The sequence below is a fragment of the Zophobas morio genome, unplaced genomic scaffold (assembly GCF_036711695.1).
Source record: "Zophobas morio isolate AGI-343-1 ecotype UQ-CSIRO unplaced genomic scaffold, CSIRO_AGI_Zmor_V1 ptg000012l, whole genome shotgun sequence".
NCBI lineage: Eukaryota > Metazoa > Arthropoda > Insecta > Coleoptera > Tenebrionidae > Zophobas > Zophobas morio.
In genome coordinates, this window is record NW_026972117.1 from 13031267 (window position 1) to 13054909 (window position 23643).

General features: G+C 35.5%; 6 protein-coding genes across 8 annotated transcripts in view; 5 read left to right on the top strand and 1 right to left on the bottom strand.

The window, feature by feature from the left end:
- Nucleotides 1–695: 695 nt before the first annotated feature.
- Nucleotides 696–2571, top strand: LOC135127787 (tubulin alpha-1 chain). Its single transcript, XM_064054408.1, has 2 exons — nucleotides 696–807; nucleotides 1132–2571. The coding sequence occupies exons 1-2, from the start codon at nucleotides 805–807 to the stop codon at nucleotides 2479–2481; spliced, it is 1353 nt and encodes a 450-aa protein (XP_063910478.1). The 5' UTR covers nucleotides 696–804; the 3' UTR covers nucleotides 2482–2571.
- Nucleotides 2572–8167: 5596 nt separating this feature from the next.
- Nucleotides 8168–9324, top strand: LOC135127794 (m7GpppX diphosphatase). Its single transcript, XM_064054418.1, has 4 exons — nucleotides 8168–8546; nucleotides 8597–8742; nucleotides 8790–9011; nucleotides 9061–9324. Exons 1-4 carry the CDS (start codon nucleotides 8201–8203, stop codon nucleotides 9322–9324), a joined length of 978 nt encoding a protein of 325 aa, XP_063910488.1. The 5' UTR covers nucleotides 8168–8200.
- A 2-nt stretch (nucleotides 9325–9326) lies between these two features.
- Nucleotides 9327–10439, top strand: LOC135127791 (uncharacterized). The gene has a single exon (XM_064054413.1). The coding sequence runs from the start codon at nucleotides 9327–9329 to the stop codon at nucleotides 10422–10424; it is 1098 nt and encodes a 365-aa protein (XP_063910483.1). The 3' UTR covers nucleotides 10425–10439.
- A 38-nt stretch (nucleotides 10440–10477) lies between these two features.
- On the bottom strand, nucleotides 10478–11938 carry LOC135127793 (peroxisomal biogenesis factor 3). Of its 2 annotated transcripts, XM_064054417.1 has the most exons (4): nucleotides 11839–11938; nucleotides 11198–11774; nucleotides 10964–11146; nucleotides 10478–10913 (listed from the first exon to the last, which is right to left on the bottom strand). In XM_064054417.1, the coding sequence occupies exons 2-4, from the start codon at nucleotides 11732–11734 to the stop codon at nucleotides 10593–10595; spliced, it is 1041 nt and encodes a 346-aa protein (XP_063910487.1). In that variant the 5' UTR covers nucleotides 11735–11774; nucleotides 11839–11938; the 3' UTR covers nucleotides 10478–10592. The 2 variants fall into 2 exon arrangements, with proteins under 2 accessions (XP_063910487.1, XP_063910485.1); XM_064054415.1 differs by having other exon boundaries at nucleotides 11198–11918.
- A 36-nt stretch (nucleotides 11939–11974) lies between these two features.
- Nucleotides 11975–13662, top strand: LOC135127792 (gastrula zinc finger protein XlCGF52.1-like). Its single transcript, XM_064054414.1, has 8 exons — nucleotides 11975–12137; nucleotides 12183–12289; nucleotides 12337–12602; nucleotides 12650–12828; nucleotides 12878–13046; nucleotides 13091–13252; nucleotides 13302–13454; nucleotides 13577–13662. Exons 1-8 carry the CDS (start codon nucleotides 12110–12112, stop codon nucleotides 13599–13601), a joined length of 1089 nt encoding a protein of 362 aa, XP_063910484.1. The 5' UTR covers nucleotides 11975–12109; the 3' UTR covers nucleotides 13602–13662.
- Nucleotides 13625–23643, top strand: part of LOC135127789 (suppressor of cytokine signaling 5) — a 45541-nt gene continuing 35522 nt past the window's right edge. Inside the window, exon 1 of one of the 2 annotated variants that reach the window (XM_064054410.1) lies at nucleotides 13625–13789. The gene's annotated coding sequence lies outside the window, so the exon portion shown is untranslated. Of the gene's footprint in view, nucleotides 13790–14397; nucleotides 14560–23643 lie in introns of those variants that run through there. The other variant, XM_064054412.1, reaches the window with a different exon arrangement.

Sequence of the window (23643 nt, forward strand, 5' to 3'; positions counted from 1 at the left end):
AGCATTAAAACGTGTCTTCCGCACTAAGAATAGATAGAATGTCCTGTTATTTTTAACCCATGCAGACGATGAGGGTACCCTGACCGGCGTCTGCTATCTGCAATGCAGAAGAACGAAGCTATTTTTGGGGTCAAAGAAAGCAAGAGAGCGCTTCGAAAGTACCATTTGCTACATTCATAATAAATCAAACGAGAAAGATTTAACTGTTATCACAGATGATGCCCCCAATTAAATTACCTTAACGAACCAATTATAATCAAAAATGGTTAACAAAAGCGTGAATAATTCAGATGATTTCGTCCATAAAACACAAAAGGAGACGTTTTGATTGAATTTTTCTGAGAAACTCTCACGTGAATGTCGTTAAGGTTTCGATTTTTCTTAAGCCGGCTTGGGCGTACAATGACCGGAAGCCGCACCTGTCACGAACAATTAGAAAAATCGATTGGAGACCCATCCAAAGCCGATAAATCCGACAATCCGAAGCAACCACGCCACGAATTAAACAATGACCATTTTATTTTTCTTCAGGGGGGTGTAAATAATAAAAAATTATTGATTTGGAGGCAGATCGAGAACAAGGATAACAATCTTCCGTTAGAAACCGTTGCTATGGCGGCAGTAGGGAGCCAATCAAAACGCGCGGATTTAGGCGTTGGCTGGTGACGTCACGGAGCTTATAAATAACAACGACAGTTGAAAATCGAATCAAATTCGTTTGGAAAGGGCCATTGCTCGCATTTCCGAAACGTTTAACATTGCTGCTCCTTTTGTGGTGTGAATTTATAAAACTCGACAACCAAAATGGTGAGTACATGGTTTTTTGATCGTTCTGTAACGCCGTGACGAGTAAAATCGCGGAAAATTTCGTGATTAGAGTGTTTTTCCGGTGAAACGTGGCGTCGGTTGGGCAGCCATCTTGCCAAAAGCCGGCTTCTAAAACTGGAATTGTTGAATTTTGCGTAATCATCCTTAATTAAACTGTTTAGCTGTGTTTTTTGTTCGTTTCGTGTTATTTAGGACGTTGAAAGTCCACTAGTCGTGGAGTTTTTGAGCATTTTAAATTTTTTACGCGTCAAGAGTATGGTTAAATTCGTGAAAATCCGATAGTAATGATTGTTATTTTTCCAGCGTGAATGTATCTCAGTCCATGTCGGTCAAGCCGGAGTCCAGATTGGTAATGCCTGCTGGGAATTGTACTGTCTGGAACATGGAATCCAACCTGACGGTCAGATGCCCTCTGACAAAACCGTTGGAGGAGGTGACGACAGTTTCAACACCTTCTTCAGCGAAACCGGTGCCGGAAAGCACGTCCCCAGGGCGGTGTTCGTAGATTTGGAACCCACAGTAGTAGATGAGGTCCGTACCGGCACATACCGCCAGTTGTTCCACCCCGAACAACTCATCACTGGTAAAGAAGACGCCGCCAACAACTACGCCAGAGGTCACTACACCATCGGTAAAGAAATCGTCGACTTAGTCTTGGACCGTATTCGCAAACTCGCCGACCAATGTACCGGCTTGCAAGGTTTCCTCATCTTCCACTCCTTCGGCGGTGGCACCGGCTCCGGTTTCACCTCCTTGTTGATGGAAAGGTTGTCCGTTGACTACGGCAAGAAATCCAAATTGGAATTCGCCATTTACCCCGCCCCACAAGTCTCCACCGCCGTAGTCGAACCCTACAACTCCATCCTGACCACCCACACCACTCTTGAGCATTCCGACTGCGCCTTCATGGTTGACAACGAAGCCATCTACGACATCTGCAGACGCAACTTGGACATTGAACGCCCCACCTACACCAACTTGAACAGATTGATCGGCCAGATTGTCTCCTCCATCACCGCCTCCTTGAGATTCGATGGCGCTTTGAACGTTGACTTGACTGAATTCCAGACCAACTTGGTACCTTACCCTCGTATTCATTTCCCTCTAGTCACCTACGCCCCAGTTATCTCCGCTGAAAAAGCCTACCATGAACAACTCTCTGTTGCTGAAATCACCAACGCCTGCTTTGAACCCGCCAACCAGATGGTCAAATGCGACCCTCGTCATGGTAAATACATGGCCTGCTGCATGTTGTACCGTGGGGATGTCGTCCCCAAGGACGTCAACGCGGCCATCGCCACCATCAAGACCAAGCGTACCATCCAGTTCGTGGATTGGTGTCCAACTGGTTTCAAAGTGGGTATCAACTACCAGCCACCAACTGTCGTTCCAGGCGGTGATTTGGCTAAGGTACAACGTGCCGTGTGCATGTTGTCCAACACAACCGCCATCGCTGAGGCTTGGGCTCGTTTGGATCATAAGTTCGACTTGATGTACGCCAAACGTGCCTTCGTTCACTGGTATGTAGGCGAAGGTATGGAAGAAGGTGAGTTCTCTGAGGCCCGTGAGGATTTGGCCGCTTTGGAGAAGGATTATGAAGAGGTTGGAATGGACTCTGGAGAAGGTGAAGGCGAAGGAGGCGAAGAATATTAAATCGCAAGATTTTATTTTATGGTTGCGATGTCTGGTCTAAATTTTTTTTACAAGATTTGGTTTACCTGAATACAATTTTTTGCAACTGAATATTGTCTTTTATTTATGGGTATGATCGAGAGCATAAAACTGATTGAAAATTTTATCAGTCAGGTTTTAGTTGTTTTACGATGAAATTATGCATGCGAAGTTACGATTTATAAAAGTCCAATCAACATAATTTCCCGGTATTTTTTTACGCGGAAGAAGTGACTCGAGATCTATTATTAGCAGTGATAAACTGATGTGGATTGCATCATTTGATTGACAGTTAAATTATGTGGGTAATACAGGAAACTATCACATTCGTTATCTCGATCACGCAGCAGGCCAAGATATCACTACTCCGGCGGAGTATAAATCAGTGGCGGCTCGCGACATTTTGAAATGGGGGCAAACATTTTGATTGATGAGTTAATTATGAAGATTTAAAACCAATTAATAGACGAAATTGTGTGACAAATAAATACAAAAATACGTTCAGTAAAAGTGCCTTCGGTTAAAATATTACGTTGATGGCAATCTGAAAGTTCATTTTGGACAGTTCTAGACGTTCCTTAAAAAACTGTTGCTTCTTTCAAATGATCTGATAAAGCAGAGTCCGATTCAGCCGTAAAATCAATCAAACCTCGAAATATACCTGGATTTTGCGATTCCCTACTTTCGTCATGTTCACGTAAAGCAAGTTCGAACACCCCACAAAATTTTATGCACATTATCAATCGACGTAATATATGACGATTTTTGTCGACCCTTGCATTATGTTCCTGAATATTATTAATATGTATACGCGCTGTCTAGTTTTTTCCGAAAGTCTGTATTACCGAGAAGATTATGCAAGATTATTTATCAAACGTGTTACGTCTATTAAAATATCTATGAAGGTTTCTCGTTTTGCCATGAACACTTTTTTTATTAATAAATCTGGGGTGGCTCTCTTTAAATTTTTCATTAAATTTTTACCGTCGTGACACAGAGGCAGGACCGGCTTGCACTCTACTATCGCTACCGCACGCACTGTTGCCATGGCAACTGTGTAAACAATACGTCAAAATAAATGTCTAAATCAGCCATGATTTGGTCTCCGTCTCCGCTTTTATCAGTACTTCATCAGCAATAACACATCATATATTCAAAATATATGATGTAAGTTTTGACACATTTTATACAAGTAGAGCGAGATAAAAAAAATAATTTTGATTATTATAACACAAATTTCTGGATAACTTTTTAAATATTGAAAATTACTATTTTGCAATGTCCAGTGTGTTTGTAGACGCCCCTGGTATAATATTTTAATTTTACACCGCCGGAGTATAAATTTGGATTTATAAACTTGCTGTAAATATATAAAAACTACAAAAATTCATTCTTGAACACCTGTCTTTTGTGAAACAAAAATTAATAATAATTTTTGTAAAACTGAAAAAATTGCTGTATTTCAATTAGCGATAGAAATTTCCGAAGAAAGAAAGCCGAAAATGACTTCTGGTTATCGAAATCTACAAGAAAATGTCTTCAACTAATTTTTGGGATATAAAAATGGTCGAAAATGTCAAAAGTGCCAAAACATATCTTATCTTATCAAATACTAGCTCCGCCCACCCACCATCTATTTTCTTAGAGGGTATGTCATTTGCCAAAATCAGTCTTATTTTAGCAAGTACTAGCCCCGCCCACCCACCCTCTATTTTCTTGGAAGGTATGTCATTTGCCAAAGTCATTTGTATCTTAGCAAGTACTACCCCCACTCACCCACCCTTTGTTTTCTTAGAGGGTATGTCATTTGCAAAATCAGTTTTATTTTATCAAGTACTAGCCCCGCCCACCCACCCTCTATTTTCTTGGAAGATATGTCATTTGCCAAAGTTATTCGTATCTTAGCAAGTACTAGCCCCGCCCACCCACCCTCTATTTTCTTGGAAGGTATGTTATTTGCCAAAGTCATTCGTATCTTAGCAAGTACTAGCCCCGCCCACCCGCCCTCTATTTTCTTGGAAGGTATGTCATTTGCCAAAATCAGTCCTATCTTAGCACGTGCTAAGGTAAGACCACGGCTAAGACTGATTTTGGCAAATGAGATCCCTTTAAGAAAATAGGTGGGTGGGGGGGGGGTATAGTACCTGTTAAAATAAGATCGTTTCTGGCAAATGATTTTACCCTATAAGAAAAGAGAGGACCGGTGGGTGTTTGATGTTCAACTTTTGTCGTATTTAAAGAGGTTGTAGAAGAAAAGTGGAGCATTTAAATTAATTCCTACATACAAAAAATTACTCTTTTAGACATTTTTAAGTTTCTTCGAAATAAATCTACACATATTAAGGAAAAAGGCAAAATGTAACCCCGCCCGCCCACCCACCCTATCTCAATTGTGATGATTTTCTTATTCGTCGTGAATCAAGAAGGCGGAGCTTAACTGCAAAATCCTTATTTCTCTACGAGAAATTAAAAACATGTTTTTGGGTATCGTATTGTTCAAAGAATATTGCATATATTAAGCAAAAATTAAAGCCAAAGATTAAGCCACACCCATACCTACGTTGATTTCACTTCACAATTGTGATGAATTTTTCATTCGTTGTCAGATCGAGGGGCGGGGCTTAATTGCAAGATCCATTTTTGTCTATGTGGCAGCACAATAACACGTCGGTAAGCAGAGAAAAGATAAGTCGTCTCGTGGTGTAGCGGTTAGCATACTTGCCCGGAAAGCAAAGAGACGTGGGTTCGAATCCCACCGAGGCACAACATCTTTCTCTGCTTACCTACAGTCTACAAGAATTTACCATTTTAAACAAGCTTTAAGTTTCTTGTTCTAAAAGGACGACTACGAATATTAAGAAAAAAGGCAAAATATAAGCCCCGCCCTATCTCAATTGTGATGATTTTTTTTAATCGTCCAGAGCCAAAGGAGCGGATTTTAATTGCAAAATCTACAAGAAATTACCATCTAAGACATGTTTTTGAGTATCGTGTTATTAAAAGAGTACTATATTATATTAAGAAAAAATTAAAACCAAAGACTAATCCATCATCCATACCTGCCCTGATCTAAATACTAATGAAGTTTTCATTCGTTCCCAGACCTAGGGGCGGAGCCTAATTGCAGAATCCATATTTCCTTACAAAAATGTACCATTTTGAACGTGTTTTAAGTTTGTAAGAATAAAAAAAATCATCACAACGAAGATGGGGTGGGTGGGCGGGGTTTATATTTTGTCTTTTTTTCTTAATATACATAGTATTCTTTGAACAACACGATACTCAAAAACATGTTTTTAATTTCATGTAAAGAAATAAATATTTTGCAGTTACTCTCCGCCCCTTTGGTTCACATCGAATAAAAAAATCATCACAATGGAGATAGGGCGGGTGGGCGGGCTTACATTTTGCCTTTTCGTTTTAATATGTGTAGACTTCTTTTCACAACATGAAACTTGAAACATGTTTAAAATCGAAAATTTCTATCAGAAAATATCGATTTTGCAATTAGACATAATTGCAAAACCCATATTTCCTTGTAAAAATGTACCATTTTAACCATGTTTTAAGTTTCTTGTTGTGAAAAAATGGCTATGTATATTAAGAAAAAAAAAAGGCAAAATATAAGCCCCGCCCACCCACCCTGTCTCAATTTTGATTTGATTTTGAAATATGTTTTTAAGTAATCGTGTTATACAAAGAAAATTAAATGTATTAATTGAAAAAGAAAACGAAAAGAGAAGCCCCACCTACCCGTCTCGATCTCAATCATGATGAATTTTTCATTCGTTGTCAGGCCGAGGGACGGAGCCTAATTACAAAATCGATATTTCTCTGTACAAATTTACCATTTTGAGCATGTTTTAACTTCCTTACTGTGAAAAAATGACTACACATATTAAGAAAAAGGGCAAAATATAGGCCCCGCCCACCCGCCCTATCTCAATTCTGATGATTTTTTTATTCGTCTTAAGTCGAATTAATTGTAAAATCCTTATTTTTCTACAAGAAATTACCACGTGAAATATGTTCTTAAGTAATAGTGTTATACAAAGAAAACTAAATCTATTAATTAAAAAAGAGAAGCCCCACCCATCCGTCTCGATCTCAATCGTGATGAAGTTTTCATTCGTTGTCAGATTGAGGGGCGGAGCGTAATTGCAAAATCGATATTTCCCTATACAAATTTACCATTTTAAACATGTTTTAAGCTTCTTGTTGTGAAAAGATGGCAATGTATATTAAGAGAAAACAAGGCAAAATATAAGCCCCGCCCACCCGCCCTGTCCCAATTCTGATGATTTTTTCTATTCGTCGTAAGCTTAATTGTAAAATCTTTATTTTTCTACGAGAAATTACCATGTAACATATGTTTTTAAGTAATCATGTTATACAAAGCAAATTAATTGTATTAATTAAAAAAAAAAACGAAAAGAGAAGCCCCCCCCAACCGTCTCAATCTCAATCATTATGCATTTTTCATCCGTTGTCAAAGCGACGGGCGGAGCCTAATTGCAAAATCGATATTTCCCTGTACAAATTTACCATTTTAAACATGTTTTAAGTTTCTTGTTGTGAAAAGATAACTACACATATTAAGAAAAAAAAGGCAAAAAGTAAGCCCCGCCCACCCGCCCAATCTCAATTCTGATGATTTTTTTTTTATTCGTCGTAAGACAAGGGAAGGAGCTTAATTGTAAAGTCCTTATTTTTCTACGAAAAATAAAAAACATGTTTTTGAGTATCGTGAAGTTCAAAGAATGCTAATATGTATATTAACAAAAAAATAAGCCCCACCCACTCTTCGTAACATTTTATAATAGCATTTTTTTTGTGTTTTGAACAAATTTCGTGTTCTTGGCTTCATAATATTTTCAAATTGAAACGCTGTGTTTTGGAATTTGAAGCACGAAGGTTTGAAGTCGTTTGACGTTATTGTCAGTTATCAAACGTCAAGGCACTGCCAATCCGAGGAGCTTAAAATTACGATGGCATAATACCAACCTGACGTTTTGACAAGTGGTTTTATCCATTTGCTACAATAATCGAAAATTTTCAGGATCACGAATCTGTGCTTATTTTTGCTCTAGGAACAGTATTCACCGCGGTATTCGACCTTTCCTGAAAGCTGTTCAAATCGGTGGATTTTTTGGCTTTATTGGATTTCTTGGGTTTCTTGGATTTTTGGATTACTTCGGTTTTTTGAAATTTCTGAATTTTGTGGATTATTTGAATTTTAGATTTTTAATTTTTTTTTGGATTTGTTCAATTTTTCGATTATTGGAATCATCGGATTTCTTGAATTTTTTGTGTTTCTTGGGTTTCCTGGATTTTGTGGATTTATTAAATTCTACGATTTTTTTTAAATTTTCTGAATATTTTCGACTGACTTTCTTGCATTGCTTGGATTTTTTGCACTTATTTGAATTTTTTTTATACATAATTTATCGGATTTTTCAGTTTGTTTGGATTCTTCGGATTTTTCATCCAATAAAACTTGTAAACTTCTAGTCTTTCACGAAAGTCAGAGAAAGGGGAGGGTGGGAGGAGTCGGAATAAATAAGGCATAAATTAGGGTAGTCATTGTTGTCAACCTGGTTGGCGAAACGCGTTCTCAATTTCTTGTGTTTCCAGTGTTTCTCGGTGCCAATCCACCCTAGTGAATTTAGATTTCCCCGATTGGCAGCGCGACCTGTCAGCAATGGCAACCTTAACCCAAGAAGCCGACTGTCCTCCACCAAAAAAGCAAAAATTCGAAGAAAAACCAGAAACATGTAAAAACGGAATCCACGAATCTCTCGTCGACTTATCATCTTTCCAACTAGAAAAAGTCCTCCACAACAACACAAACAGAAAAACGGTGTGCCTTAAGGGAAAATTTGTCTCCAAACAGGGGGAAGCTTTAGTGCTTTTAGAGAAAACGGCCTTCGCTGAAGAAAATTTAAAACAAGATAGCGACTATTTCACCAAAAGTAGCGCGTTGGAGAAGGTTTTCCATAACGATATTTACGGGAATTACAACTATTTTCCTAAAGTTAACCTGAACAGTGAGTAACATAACCTCACTTTTGGCATGTATTGAGTGCGTGATTTTTAGCAATCAAAGCGACCATCATTCACCCTGCTACTGAACAACACTTCTTGAAGTATTCGCCACAGAAGTGTCGCGTAGTTGACGAGACTCCAGAAGTTTATGAAAAGATAGTGTTACCACACTTAAGTTCTGAACAATTTAACTTGAAGGTTTGTTATCAATTGTTGTGTAATTAAGTTAAGTTAAGCTGTTGTAGTGGTTGTATAATATCTTGGAACATAAGTCAGAAGTTGAGCGAATCATATTTGAAGATCCAGATGTAGAAAACGGGTTTATTTTATTACCAGACTTGAAGTGGAATGGCGAAGTTGACACGCTCTATTTGTTAGGAATCGTGCACAAACGTGATATTAAATCATTAAGAGATCTGACTGCACAACACTTGCCTTTACTCAAAAACATCCAGAAGAAAGGAATTGTAAGTCTTACTTTTTGTGCACCATATGGTTGAACAATTCTTGTTATAGGAAAGCATTAAGTCGAAATATGGTCTTGATGGAAGCCAACTGAGAATCTACCTCCACTACCAACCATCATTCTATCATTTACATGTACATTTTACTTACATACAGCATGAAGCTCCAGGTATTTTAGCAGAAAGAGCGCATTTACTGTCTAACGTAATCAGCAACATTGAGTTGCTACCAAACTACTACCAAAAAGTCACTCTACCTTTCGTTGTTCGAGAAAACGACGCCCTTTTCAAAAAGTTACAAGAAAATGTAAATTAACAATGGCAGCAAAAGCTCGAAAAAAATTATACAAATCGGTCATTTTAGAAATCAGACCGCGTCTGCAGTCCGTTAATGTCCTAATTAATTTATTTAGCGGTAGCGAAAATGTCGAAATCACCCTGTCTGAAGACAGTTTTCAAATCATTGCTGACACACAAACAGAAACAATTTGTTGCAAAAATTTAAAAATCGTTGCCAATTCTCTCAGTTCTGTAGTGGTTACGGAGTCGTACGTCTCGTTTCGCTTTGCCACCGTGAATAATTTAGACGACTGGGGTAGTTTTAAAGCCGAGCTTTTACGAACGCTGCAATCCACTCCAAAAACAAGCACCACTCGAGCCGCATTTTTAACCAAATCGGAAATTTATAACATTCAGTGCAAAAATTGTCTGCAGAATTTAAGCGATCGGGTGCAATTCGAACGGATTTTGCCACTTCCGTCGGAAAATTCCGAACCCAACGACTGGTTTTGTCACGGTCATTGCGAAAACAAAGTTTCGGTTTTGAGTCCTAAAGAGTTAGACGTGTTTTACACAACTTGTTACTGTCACTTGAATAAAAAAGTTGTTGGGAATTTTGTGGAGACTGACAAGTTGTTGGTTTGTAAAAGGTGCTTCAGCTGGTTGGGGCAGTTAAAGAGCGCCGAAGTGGTGAAGTTCTGGTTCAATACGGTTGTGTTCAAAGACGGAGATAAGTCTCATTTCACGTCCCCTTTAGACGATGTTTTTATTTTATTGGAAGAAATGTTAAGTAGTGTTCTTTTCAATAGTACAAAAGTTATGTTGTGTTGCCAAAGTTCCACGAAACAGAAAGATTTTATTCTTTTATGGGTTCTAGAAAAACAGCTGAGGGTACAGATTTGTGATGTTGGCGATATTAAAGACTGTAAAGTCGCTAAAGTTTTGTTTAGATATGAGAGCGATTGCAGTGGCGTTGTGAAAACATGGGAGGACGATGCAAGTGTTGCGAGTGTGGATGTATCCAAACCGATGGTCGTTGACCTTTTGAAGCATCTCTATAAGTTTAATAAAATTTTTCCAAAAGTGTTTAGTGAATCCAATAATTTTTATATTTCTTATTTGATGATGTATGAATAAATAATTTTTTACACACACGGCATTTTTATTGACCCCCTTGAATAAAACAAAAATATTTTAAATAAATATATTTTCAGTAAAATGGAAAAACTGATAACAAGTTTGATAAAGTACAGTCCCTCATCACATGAACAACTACCATCTACAGTACACAATACAAAATATTTTTCACAACAAAAAAGACTCATAAACATTTGCACTTAGGACTTGTAGTTTCTCATAGACAATTAGTTGTTGCAGAAATTGATCTGGCAACGTTTTATTTGAAAACAGTCCATTTATTATTGGCAAAACTTTCGCCATGGGTTTTTTCATATTAAAAGGGTTAATAAATTCACCCGTTTCTGAAACTTTTCCATTTTCCGTGATCCCGTTGGTGTTATAATATTCAGATAGTTGTTCAGCTAAAACCATGAACCCTCTAGTTGTACAGTGTGTCACCAAAGACTTAACTTCATCACTTTCAAGTAAGTCTGACGTGTCTTTCACCTAAAATAGTCATCAGTAAAAGCGGTTTTTACACAAATTTAAGCACTTGCCACTCGTTCATAAATTCCTTCTGAATTGGGAACATCAACGTCTGGTAAAATATAGTGTCTCAAGTTTTCCACAGGATTGTCATTATCAGTGGCCACTGCAGTCTGAATTGACCAAAATATGGCCTCCAAGTCGCTCAATTTTAACTGTTTTGTCAGATTTACAGAGTTCAGCACTTTCCTACACTGTAAATTTGAAATTAATTTAAAATAAGTCACAACAAAATACGTACTCACAGTTCTGTCTACAAGGTCGTTCAATTTATTAAAACCCGCGTCCATTAAGTTCTGGCAATACGACAAATACCTCTCTTGCATATCCGATGAAAGCGAATTTGGGTCTTTGTATAAGTAGCCCCCGATTATGCTCAACTGTATCTTCAGTGTCACCACTAACATCACGTTGGCATAAATGGTACATGCGGCTTTACTGAACACTAATATTTTCAGTTCATTCCACAGACCCAATTTGTTTTCAGGATTACTCTTGAGGCGCTCAATCACTTCTTCTGTGTTTATCCGTTTATTGATAGTCTCGTTCAACGCTATTGATAAGTTTAGTATGGTTTGGTTGCACGTTCTGCCAATACTTTCAAAGTGTTGGTGTTTTCTGTTCCGTTCTAGAAACTCCAGAGTTTCTTTCTCTTGCCATTCCTTCAGTTTCTGCTGCGCGTAGCGCGTTAGGAAGATCGAACCACCGATTATTATGCCGCCAACGATGAATTTGTTGCGGTGGCGGCTGAAGAAGTTTCGTACTTTGGAAAAAACTGACATTTTTTATAGTATTTGTGACATGGTCATGTTTTGACTTAACCTAAAAATGTCGAAGTGATAAGCAGTGCTGACTCAACAACAAATTGGTTGAAATGAACTATTACCCTAATTGTAGAAAGATAACTATTTTATACTAAAATGAGTGATTCGATAATTTCACTGTGAATTTCAATGACAATGATAATCTTTGAACTTTTACGTATGCAAATACATAAATAATCAATTGATTGGTTTGCTATTATTAAATATTTAAGTTTATAGGGGAATTTGTTTTTGTATAGTCGACGGTTGGTAGTGGTAGCTTCATTTGTTGACATAATTTTGAGGTTAACCATTTTCGCTGTTCTAAATCATTATTATTTCAACAATTTTGGAATGGATTCCGATAGTTTTACCATACATGGTACGTTACCACGAAATTTGTAACTTTGTACTAATTCAGTTGTAGTTTTAAGTCTTGCAATTTGTCGAACTTGCCTACAAACAAGCGGCCGCTTAACCCCCTTGACGGACTCAAAAGCGACAGAAATGCTCCGGGATTGCAATTTTTGCAACGTATGTAGCAACGTTATACTATTCTGTATAATCAACCATTATTTAAGGTGTCAGAAAACGACGGGTTACCAACTCAAATATGTTGTACATGTTTGCAAATTTTGGAACAGTGCTACAGTTTCAGACAGTTGTGTAGAAGGTCAGAGTCCACGTTGAGAAAGGCCTTGGAACGAAATGATAAGAGTCAACCAAACTACAAAAACAAGAGTGAAATTAGTCAAGATAATTCTTGTGATTCTAGTGATTCAAGAGATTTAGTAAAAAGTCAAGTGAAAGCAGAAGAGGATTGTAACACTCTTGAATTATCAGAGAAGTAAATCTCTGAGTACTGAGTCATTAATAACTAACAAAGATTTTCAGTGAAGAAATGTCCTTGAGGGAGGATTTAATATCATTTTTGGATGAACCATTACCACCACCATTGCGACACCAGTGTCAAACGTGCACCCAATCTTTCAACGAAGAGAGTGACTTAAAAATTCACACATCTGTCCACAACCCAGACTTGGTTTGCACATCATGTTCAAAAAAATTTACAAGTGTGAAAACCATTACTTTACTATATAAACCACTAAAATTTCATTTTAGGACGTCAAGCGTTAAAGCGCCATTTAAAAATCCACCTAACCCAAAAACCACACACTTGTAAAATCTGTAGTAAAAGTTTCCCAGAGTCGTACGCTTTAGTTAAACATTTACGCCACCACTCTGGTGTACCAAGGGAGAAGAAGCACTTTTGTGAGGAGTGTGGGCAAGGGTATTAAGTAAAACCAAAACGTACAAAAGTTGAGTAGTGCATAGATTTTCAGAGCCGTACTATTTAAAAGTGCACATGCGCAAACACACGGGCGAAAGGCCTCTAGTGTGTGCGACGTGTCAGAAGACTTTCGCCGACCCTAGATCCCTCAAGACGCACGTTATGATTCACAATGGAGACAAACCCCACAAGTGCACTTTTTGCCCGTAATTGATTCCTTGGTTGCGTCTATCTCCATTTACGAGTTTGTTTCAGAAAAAGCTTCATTCAGAATGCGCATTTAACCCGACATTTGAGGGTCCACACTGGAGAAAAGCCGTTTGTTTGTAGTATTTGTGACGTAAAATTTTCGCAATCGTCGGCGTTACAAAAGCATTTGCGTTCGCATAGTCAACAAAAAACGTTGAGGTAGGTTTTGAAACACACTGTAAATATTAAAACGAAATGTTATTTATTAAAAGTCAAACTTCCAAGTCGACCGACGTTTGTGTTTGAATTGCCCGCCCGTTCGCTAGTAATTTTCGTTTTAGAGTTGACGTTTCGTGGTCGCTCTAGTAATGGCTGACTTGTCATTCTTGTTCAAGTTTATTCAAACTTCGCCTAATTAAAAGCAAACGACGAGTGATCATCCCCAAATCAGCAATATTTAGACTGATTTAAAATAAGTGGAACGATTCCAGAGTCGTGCGCCTGAAATCCCGCCAAGAAACACATTGTAGTGGCCCAACCCAAACTTGAGCAAGGTATGTGTGACGTAATTTGTTTTTCTTTCATTCATAGAATTAAGTTGTTTACTCTTATCGTGAATGCAGTTTGATAAGTAAATACGTATAAGGAGATAATCACATTGTATCCATCATGAATGAACCACTCCGTCCCGAACTCACTTTATCTGGATCCAGTCAAAATGGCGGAAAATTTTACTACGTTTACAACAATTTCCCATTCATGAAATGCATCGCTGCATGGTGCATGACTTATGCATTCATGGTAGGCATGAATTGGGATGTCAATGGTTCTAGTAAACGTGATTCCTCCAACTGTGGATTTTATCCCCGAAGACACTAATTAGTTTTCATTTCTAACTTCCTGCGGTCGTTGTTGTTTTTTCGTAATAAGCATTGCACCTGCCCACCTGTTGCCCTTTTTGTCTAGTTTTCTCGTTTTACGCAAAAAAGGAAAGCACGACACCTCGATACCTACTTTCCTTGGTTCTGAACTTGTTTATGTTTTCAATTATGTTGTTTTCTGATTATTAATAATGCCGCTAGTGTCGTCTGATCGTGAACTTTTTTATCTCCGTCCCCAGCACATTTTATTCCGTCTCAACGTATTTATCTTTGAGGTTTTAACAAGTCCAGACGGGTTTATTGTCGGTTCTTTATGCGTATCTCCGCCTGCGGTTAAGGTCTAATCAAAGCAATAAAGTGATAGTGTGATCCAGCTACAATCAGAGCTTTAATATTGCTCGTTCAGTGTAATTCAGTCGGAGGAAAATCGTAATCTACAACAAGTAAGATCCTGACACTTATTTAGAAACGTACTTTATTTAACATTTAAAAAATTGGAAACAAAAATTTTTTAAAACTTGTTTAATTTGGTAATAAACTCAAGAAGGTGAAAGCTGTCTGAATGGGTATCAAATCACGCACGGGTAGCAACAGTTTTGCTATATATTTGTTTATTGTAATTTTGTGCTCTTGTGTCCTGCATATTTCCATTTTCTGAGGTGACTGATTTTGTAATTTCAGCAACCGGATAACCCTACGCAAACCAACTCGTTTACTTTTTTTTTAAATTTTAAAATTAGATAGTTTGTTTTTGATTTAGTACTTAACCACGCATTCGGCGTAAACTCGATCTATTTTTATTTCAATTGGGAAAATACACATGACCAAACACATTTTCTCATTGTAACGACCATTATTAGATCAAATATGTTTGACCTCTTAAATACTCCGAGTTCCAAAGGGTCAAAAATGTTGTGCATTATTCTCACAATTTAAAATTTAAATTGGTAGAAGTGACACGGACTTGATTAAATCAGATGGAGTTGACGAAAATTCTATTTAAAACTCTATTTTTGGACGTTCCACGTTTTAAACAATTTTTATTAATAACTTTGTGTATTGACTCACGTTCGAAGTTATTAATAGTGTTCGACTGGAAGTAATTTAGCACTATTTCGACGATTTTGATTTTTTAGCTGTGTTACCAACCGCGATAACACAATATTTGTCAGTTTTGCATTTGTTTATTTTTGTGCAAGTTCCGTCACAGCTTTATTTAATTTATTATCGTTGCACAATAGTAATTTAATGTTTACGTCGTCGATTTTCTTGTCAAAAGTCATAAAGTTCCATTTTAATTAACGAATTATGGAAGTGATAAATCTGCCATCGGAAGTGATTAATTTTGAAATGAGATGCACCCTAAATAACCTTAAGGAGAAAATATTTATGAATGAATGTCGTAATGTTCGTTTACTGCATTTTAAGCAAAAACACGTCCTGTGTAATTTTTAACAGATTACCCTGCTGCTGCATAAATAAGACGTTGGTTGGTTTTTATTTTGAGTTATGATTTGTTAGTTACATAAAGATATAGTTGGTTACGTAAAAACAAGACTTGTAGCTTTTAAATTATCCTGCCAGGCATAGTCGTCAGCACAAACACTAATTAATTCTAGCTTCGTGTGTGTGCAGTTGTGGTTGATTTGGATTTTTAGCACACAAGAGTGCTTTTATGGCGGTTTTTCCTGGAATTGAAGAGGTGTGTTTGGTTTGTTTACAATTCAACTGATCTTTTTTCGATGTTTTATCTATCTGGTTTAGCGTTGGAGTGATAACAACTTCCGGGATGTTAACACTCGTGGAAGTTTGGAAAACATCTTTCTATGTTTGTTCAGCGTTTGGAAAATTTTATTTGTAGAATAAAAATTTGGGTGTATGAAAATGATTATTTTACTGGTTGAAAACAGGGACCATCTTGGGTGGATTTTTAAATGCAGTAAATAATTTTATTAACAATTCAAGGCTATCGTGTCGGAGACAATGCAAGTACGTTCCGAAATAAATATAATGGTGTGACAGTGACCATTGTCGAATGTTTAATTTTGTAATTTTATGCGGTGTAGTCTTGGCTAATTAAAATTTGATTTATTAAAGCAGACAGTTTCATGGATACTGAAAAAAAAAATTGAAACTGTTGTTTCTTAACTTTGTCGTGGTATTTTTATATACCTTTCTTGGCATACTTTAAATATGTTTCTTCAAACTTGTACAATATAAAAAAGTTGGCACTAAGCGTGAGACGGTTATTGTTATTTTCGGAAGTAGTGCAACGTGAAAAACAAGGCAAAACAAGTATGTCATCGTGACGGTATGTGGTTGAATTTCTTTCACAGAATAAAATAAGACATCGAAAGCAAACAAACAACGCAGTTTTGTTATTAATATTACGTGTAAAATGCCCATTATTAATAGACTTATTGTTACCAAATTTTAAGTACAACTTTCTGTACATTTTTTTTATTTTGGGGGAATTTTGATCACGCACCTTTAAAAATCAATATCTTAATTATTTATGGCAATTTCGGATTGCGGTTTTTACCACTATTTTCCGTTCACAATACTCGATAAATCGTATCATTTCATTATCATCGTATTTTTTTCACTATATTAGGTTAAATGTAAGCTTGAAGTTAAATTAAACATAGAAATTGACTACTACAGAGCTACGTATTCATATAGGAATTTAAGGTCGATTTATAAACTTGCCGCTGACGTTGCTGTTGTAAGATAAATACGCAACGAAGGTATGCGTCGTTTATACTATCCATTTTTTGGTAATTTATCGTAGGGGGCGGATCCTAATTGCTAAATCGATATTTCCTTGTACAAATTTTCCATTTTAAACATATTTTTATTTCATGTTGTGAAAATAAGTCCTACACATATTAAAACAAAAAGGCAAACTGTTAACCCGCCCACCCACCTTATCTCAATTGTGATGATTTATTTATTCGCCTAAAGGCAATGTTATGATCTAGTTTTTTGAAAATTTTGAAAATGGACAGAGAAGGAAAACCAAAGAAGAAGACAGGGTAAAGCAGGAGATAACCTGTGATTAGAAATCGGCGTGAATTTAAGGGAGAGTTTATATTGATATAGGGTTTTATAGAAAACTTTTATAACTAGGTGTAAGGGAAATTTACTACTAATGGCAATTTGTTTAATGATACCAAGTTCACTCTCAAAGGCTTCATGAAATGCTACGAATTTATGAGATGAGGGGTGAAAATAAGATCAAGGTATAATGGTATCAGTAGCGGCATACAGCTGAATTTTTCGTTCGTAATCGGGCCTAAGGGCGAGCTTATTTGCAAAATCCATACTTCTCTACAAAAATTCACGAATGTACCATTTTAAACATGATTTCAGTTTCTTGTTGGGAAAAGAAGACTATGTATATTAAATAGGAAGGCAAAACATAAGCCCCGCCCACCCACCCTCCTCTCAATTCTGATGATTTTTTCATTCGTTGTCAGACCCGAGGGGCGGAGCGTAATTCCAAAATTCATATTTGTCTATACAAATTTTCCAATTTGAACAAGTTTTAAGTTTGTTGTTGTGAAGAGAAGACTACGAATATTAAGAAAAACTAGGCAAAATGCAAAAACTTATTTTGTCTTTGCAACATCGATATTTTGCTATACAAATTTACCATTTTAAACATGTTTTAAGTTTCTTGTTGTGAAAAGATGGCTATTTATCTTAAGAAAAAAAAGGCAAAATATCAGCCCCGCCCACCCACCCTATCTTAATTCTGATGAATTTTTTATTCGTCGTAAGTCAAGAGGGCGGAGCTTAATTGCAAAACCCTTATTTTTCTACACGAAATAGAAAACATGTTTTTGAGTATCGTGTTGTTCAAAGAATACAGATATATTAAGAAAAAACAAGTCAAAAATTAAGCCCCACCTATATCCATCGCAAATTCACACGTACGGAGAATGCAAAACCCATATATTTAAAGCAGATAACATACGGGAAAAATGTCGTTCAGTAATAATGACATGCTTAACTTCGAGTGTTTATTTTTATAATTCCTAAGAAGCCGACGATTAGCACGGTCATTTATCAAGTATCAGCGGTGTTCAAGAGGAATATAAACTATCTTGTATAGAATTTTTATCAAGTTCGAAGCGGTTTTAGTTATACTTAGCAAATTAATAGAGAAAAAGAAAAAAAAATTGAATAATGTTCCTACTATTGTGGAACAAACCCGAATACATGAAGAACTCTTGGTCGATTCTGAATCTAAAGTTATTTTGGCCATATTTTTTCAAATAAATGCTAAAAACTGAAAAAATTTCCAAAAATTTTCCAAAACAAATATTAAAATCTCTTAGGAAGAAAATGCTGGATTATCAAGTATTTTCCTTAAATTACAAATTTGGAATTATTTTAAATAAAACTCCGTCAGTCATAGTCGTCACATAGCGAGAAAAATCCGAAAATATTTTTAAAAAAATTCCAAACGAAGTTGAAACTTGTCTTTATTGTCATGGAAAAACACTAGTGCGTGAAAAATGTTTCGTAGATTCCGAATCTCGAAAAGGTTACTTTGACTATATTTCTTCAAATAAATGCTAAAAGCTGTGAAATAAATTGCAAAAGTTTTACAAAAAAAAAGGGAGAAAATGTTGGATTATTAAATATTTTCTGTAATTTACAAATTTGAAATCATTTTTAATAAAACTCCTCAATTAAGTGGGGAAAATGGAAAAATATTTCCAAAGTGTTAAAAAAACTAAATTTTTGTACACTTCGAACTGGTTTTAGTCGTAGTTAGCTAAATAATAGAGAAAAAGAAAAAAATAAATTCCAAAAATTTCCAAAAAAATGTTTAACATGTTTTATTGGCATGAAAAAAACACTAATAAAAGAAAAATTCTTCGTCGATTCCAAATATAAAGGTACTTTGGAAATATTTCCTCGAATAAATGTTAAAAACACCGTGAAATAATTTCCAAAAATTATTCAAAAAAAAATACATATATTATTATAATTTGCTATTTTTTTTGCGAAAATTTGAACGTTTAGAGAAAAAATTCGTAGACCACAAACAAAGAAATATATTATTGTATACATAGGGGCGGAGCCTAATTGCAAAATCAATATTTCCTTAAAAAAATTGGTCTAAAGAGTTTCGACAGTACTTCCCTCGCTGTCGGAAACGTGACGACTGCATGCCTATTATGTTTTTTTTTTCGCAGTGGATTTCAAAGAATTCGGTTTTGTTGTTTCTGAGTAAATCAGTAAAATAAATTTACGCATTCATTAATTTTTTTGAGTCACCCTGTATATGCAAATCCAAAAAATATGAATGGAGTGATAGATCACAAGTACAGACTCATCATATTTTGTACATTTTAGATATGATTTATTCGGCAAACTTTCGAGCTGACGTCATCAATTTTTTGGAGGGGATAAGCAAATGTATTTTGACTAAACATTTATTATGCTCTTTATAACCTTAAAACATCTGCAAGATTTCAAAGCATTCGGTTTTGCAGTTCATGATTAAATCGAAAAAATAAATTTACGCATTCATTAATTTTTTTGAGTCACCCTGTATATGCAAATCCAAAAAATATGAATGGAGTGATAAATTACAAGTACAGACTCATCATATTTTGTACAGTTTAGATAAGATTTATTCGGCAAACTTTCGAGCTGACGTCATCAAGTTTTTGGAGGGGATAAGCAAATATATTTTGACTAAACATTTATTATGCTCTTTATGACCTTAAAACATCTGCAAGATTTCAGAGCATTCGGTTTTGTAGTTCCTGATTAAATCAATAAAATATATTTACGCATTCATTAATTTTTTTGAGTCACCCTGTATATGCAAATCCAAAAAATATGAATGGAGTGATAGATCACAAGTACAGACTCATCATATTTTGTACATTTTAGATATGATTTATTCCACAAACTTTTGAGCTGACGTCATCAAGTTTTTGGAGGGGGTAAGCAAATATTTTTTGACTAAAGATTTATGATGCTCTTTATAGCCTTAAAACATCTGCAACATTTCAAAGCATTCTGGTTAGCAGATTAAAAATTAAATTTCAAAATGTTGTTTTATAATTTTGATTTTTTTTCCAAAAATCTGGACGTTTCGGGTGAAAAGTCGATTCGGAGTTGTAAACTACATGTGTAGGACTATGTTATTTTATACAATTGAAAACCCATTTACTATGTACAATTTTGAAGTGACGTCATCGCATTAGTGGTGGGGATGATTAGACAAATTTTGGTTAGCGTTTTACCATCTACATGATATTCTTAATATAAGTACAAAATTTCACAACAATCGGTCGAGTACTTTCGGAGATTATCTGTCTAATAAAAATCCGGGACAACAGACGGACAGACGGACGGACAGACGGACAGACGGACGGACAGACGGACAGACGGACAGACGGACGGACAGACGGACAGACGGACGGACAGACGGACAGACGGACAGACAGACGGAAATGGGAGACCTATTTCTTCGTCTTCTAGGGGTCATGAAAGATCGAGAAAACGTAAAAGTAGAGAGTCGGCCGACGGACTCGATTACAATACTTCCTTTGCTTACGCTCGGGAAGTAAAAAAGTACCATTTTAAACGTGTTTTAAGTTTCCAAGAATAAAAAAATCATCACCATTGAGATGGGGTGGGTGGGCGAGGTAATATTTTGCCTTTTTTTCTTAGTGTACATAGTATTCTTTGAACAACACGATGCTCAAAAATATGTTTTTAATTCTTTGTAAAGAAATAAGTATTTTGCAGTTAACCTTAAGTTAAGCTTGGTTAACGGCGAATAAAAAAATCATCACAATTGAGATAGGGCGGGTGGGCGGGCTTATATTTTGACTTTTCGTTTTAATATGTGTAGACTTCTTTTCACAAATGAAACTTAAAATATATTTAAAATGGAAAATTTGTATAAGGAAATATCTATTTTGCATTTAGGCTCCGCCCCATAAATGCAAAATCCATATTTCTTTCCAAAAATGCACCATTTTAAGCATGTTTTAAATTTCTTATTGTGAAAAGATGGCAATGTATATTAAGAAAAAAAAAAAAAAAACAGCAGCATGGTTTTGTGCATAAAAAATCGACCATTACAAATTTAGCTGTATTTTCCCAATATATACCTGTATCGGAAGTAATTGACGGTAATCGAGAATGTGAAATTTACTATTTTGAACAAGTTTTAAGTTTTTTGTTGTGAAAAGAAGACTACGATGTTAAGAAAATCAAGGCAAAATGGAATTAGCTTAACTGCAAAATACTTACTTCTCTATAAGAAATTAAAAATATGTTTTGGAGTATAGTTATGTTCAAAGAATAGTAAAAATTCGTAAAAAAGGCAAAATATTAAACCCCGCCCACCACCCCATCTCTATTGTGATGACTTTTTTTATTCTTAGAAACTTAAAACACGTTTAAAATGGTAAATTTTTGTAAAGAAATATGGATTTTGCAGTTAGGCTCTTCCCCTAGGTCTGCGCCAACGAATGAAAACTTTATTTCTATTTGAGCAGGTATGGGTGGGGCTTAATCTTCGGCTTTAATTTTTTTTTTTTTTTTAATATACATAATATTCTTTTAATAACATGATCTTCAAAAACATGTCTTACATGGTAATTTCTTGTAGAGAAAAATAAGGATTTTGCAATTAAATTCCGGTCCTTTGGCTCTCGACGATTAAAAAAAATCATCAGAATTGAGATAGGGCGGGTGGGCGGGGCTTATATTTAGACTTTTTTCCTAATATACGTATAGTCGTCTTTTCAGGACAAGAAACTTAAAACATGATTCAAATGGTAAATTCTTGTAGATAAATATGTATCTTGCAATCAAGCCCCTCCCCTCGATCTGACAACGAATGAAAAATTCATCACAATTGAGACAGGGCGGGGCTGCATTTTACCTTTTTCTCTTAATATGTGTACACTTATTCGACTTGAAACATATTTAATATAAAATAGTAAAATTTTATTTTGTAATTTTTTTTGCTAATCATTAATTTTTTGGTAGAGACTAATATATCAAAATGAGATAAGATGGTTTTGATTCAATCAATAAGATTAATCGCTCCATTCATTTTTTGTTTTTATCATTTTTTTAAATAAACAATTCTAAAAGAACGAATTTCAAGTGAAATTTACTCAACAAATCCTTAGCATGATTTCATCAAGTTCTCCAAAGCGATATATAGATTAATCTGATACCGATTTATTATGTTTACAATTTCAGAAAAATCGGTAGTGTAGTTTTTAAAAGTTTAATTGTAAAATTTTGTTGATTTTTACTTCCCGAGGGTAAGCGACTCTCTACTTTTACGTTTTCAGGATTTAATCTTGATCTTCCTAGGAAATTTTTTGGATACAATACTATTATTTTTCAATTTCATTTTACACTAAATAAAATAAGTAAGTGAAATGGAGAAAGAAGATGGGCGGGGCTAAATTAATTTTTTTCTAGTTTTATGAGCAAGTAGTAGCCCCGCCCGCCCACCCCTTCTTCGCTCCAGTGATTACTCTTAATATTGTTCGGTTCTAGCTTAGCAAATTTTAGCCCCGCCCACCCACCTTTTTTTTTTCTTACAAGATATGTCATTTACCAAATCAATCTTATCTTAATAAGTTATAACCCCTCCCACCCGCCCTCTGTTTTCTTAGAGATTATGTCGTTTGCCACAATTCACTCAAATGGAGGCGGGGGGTTGGGCGGGGTGAATTATATGGACTTTTCTAAAGTGAGAATGGTAGCTATAATATAACGTAGGCTACTAAAAACAACAGAATCGTATTTTTTTTTTTTGTTGTACTACTTATTTGCTATAACATTAAAAAAATGAGAGAACGGGTTGGTGGGCGGGGCTAAAAATTGTGAGGTGACGTCATCAAATTTTTGATGTTGAGCATTAGACGAATTTTGGTTAGCGTTTTATCATTTATTCGGTATTCTTAAAATATATCTAAAATTCTACAGCAATCGTTCTAGTAATTCGCAAATTATCTGCCCAATAAAACTGTCAACAGAGAGACAAAAACTGGGACCTACTTTCTCATACTCTAGAAGATATGAAATGTCAAGGAAACATTTTAAAATAGGCATTATGGAATTTTCAATAGAATAATGTGGATTTGGCTGCATTTCAAATTATGTATAGGAAAATCTAAATTTTGTCTAGCACGAAAGCCTAAATTTTTACAGGAGCTACAAATTTTTATTTTATTGTTTCAATTTGGAGCAGTCGCCAATACAGTTTTAGAACTACTATAAAAGTGTCACAAAATGAAATAATTAGGACGGCGACTCACTTTGTTTTTGTTTTTTTTTTTACTTGTCTGCGTTTAATTTTATTTCTACTTTGGGATTTTCTGAAATTCACGGGATTGTCTGAACTAAATTAACTAAACAAACATTTTTTTTTGTGATGAACTGATTTCTAGTATGCGAGAAATTATTCCAGAACCGTCCCGAACATCATTAAACAATTTCGTTACAAACACTAATTTTCAAGT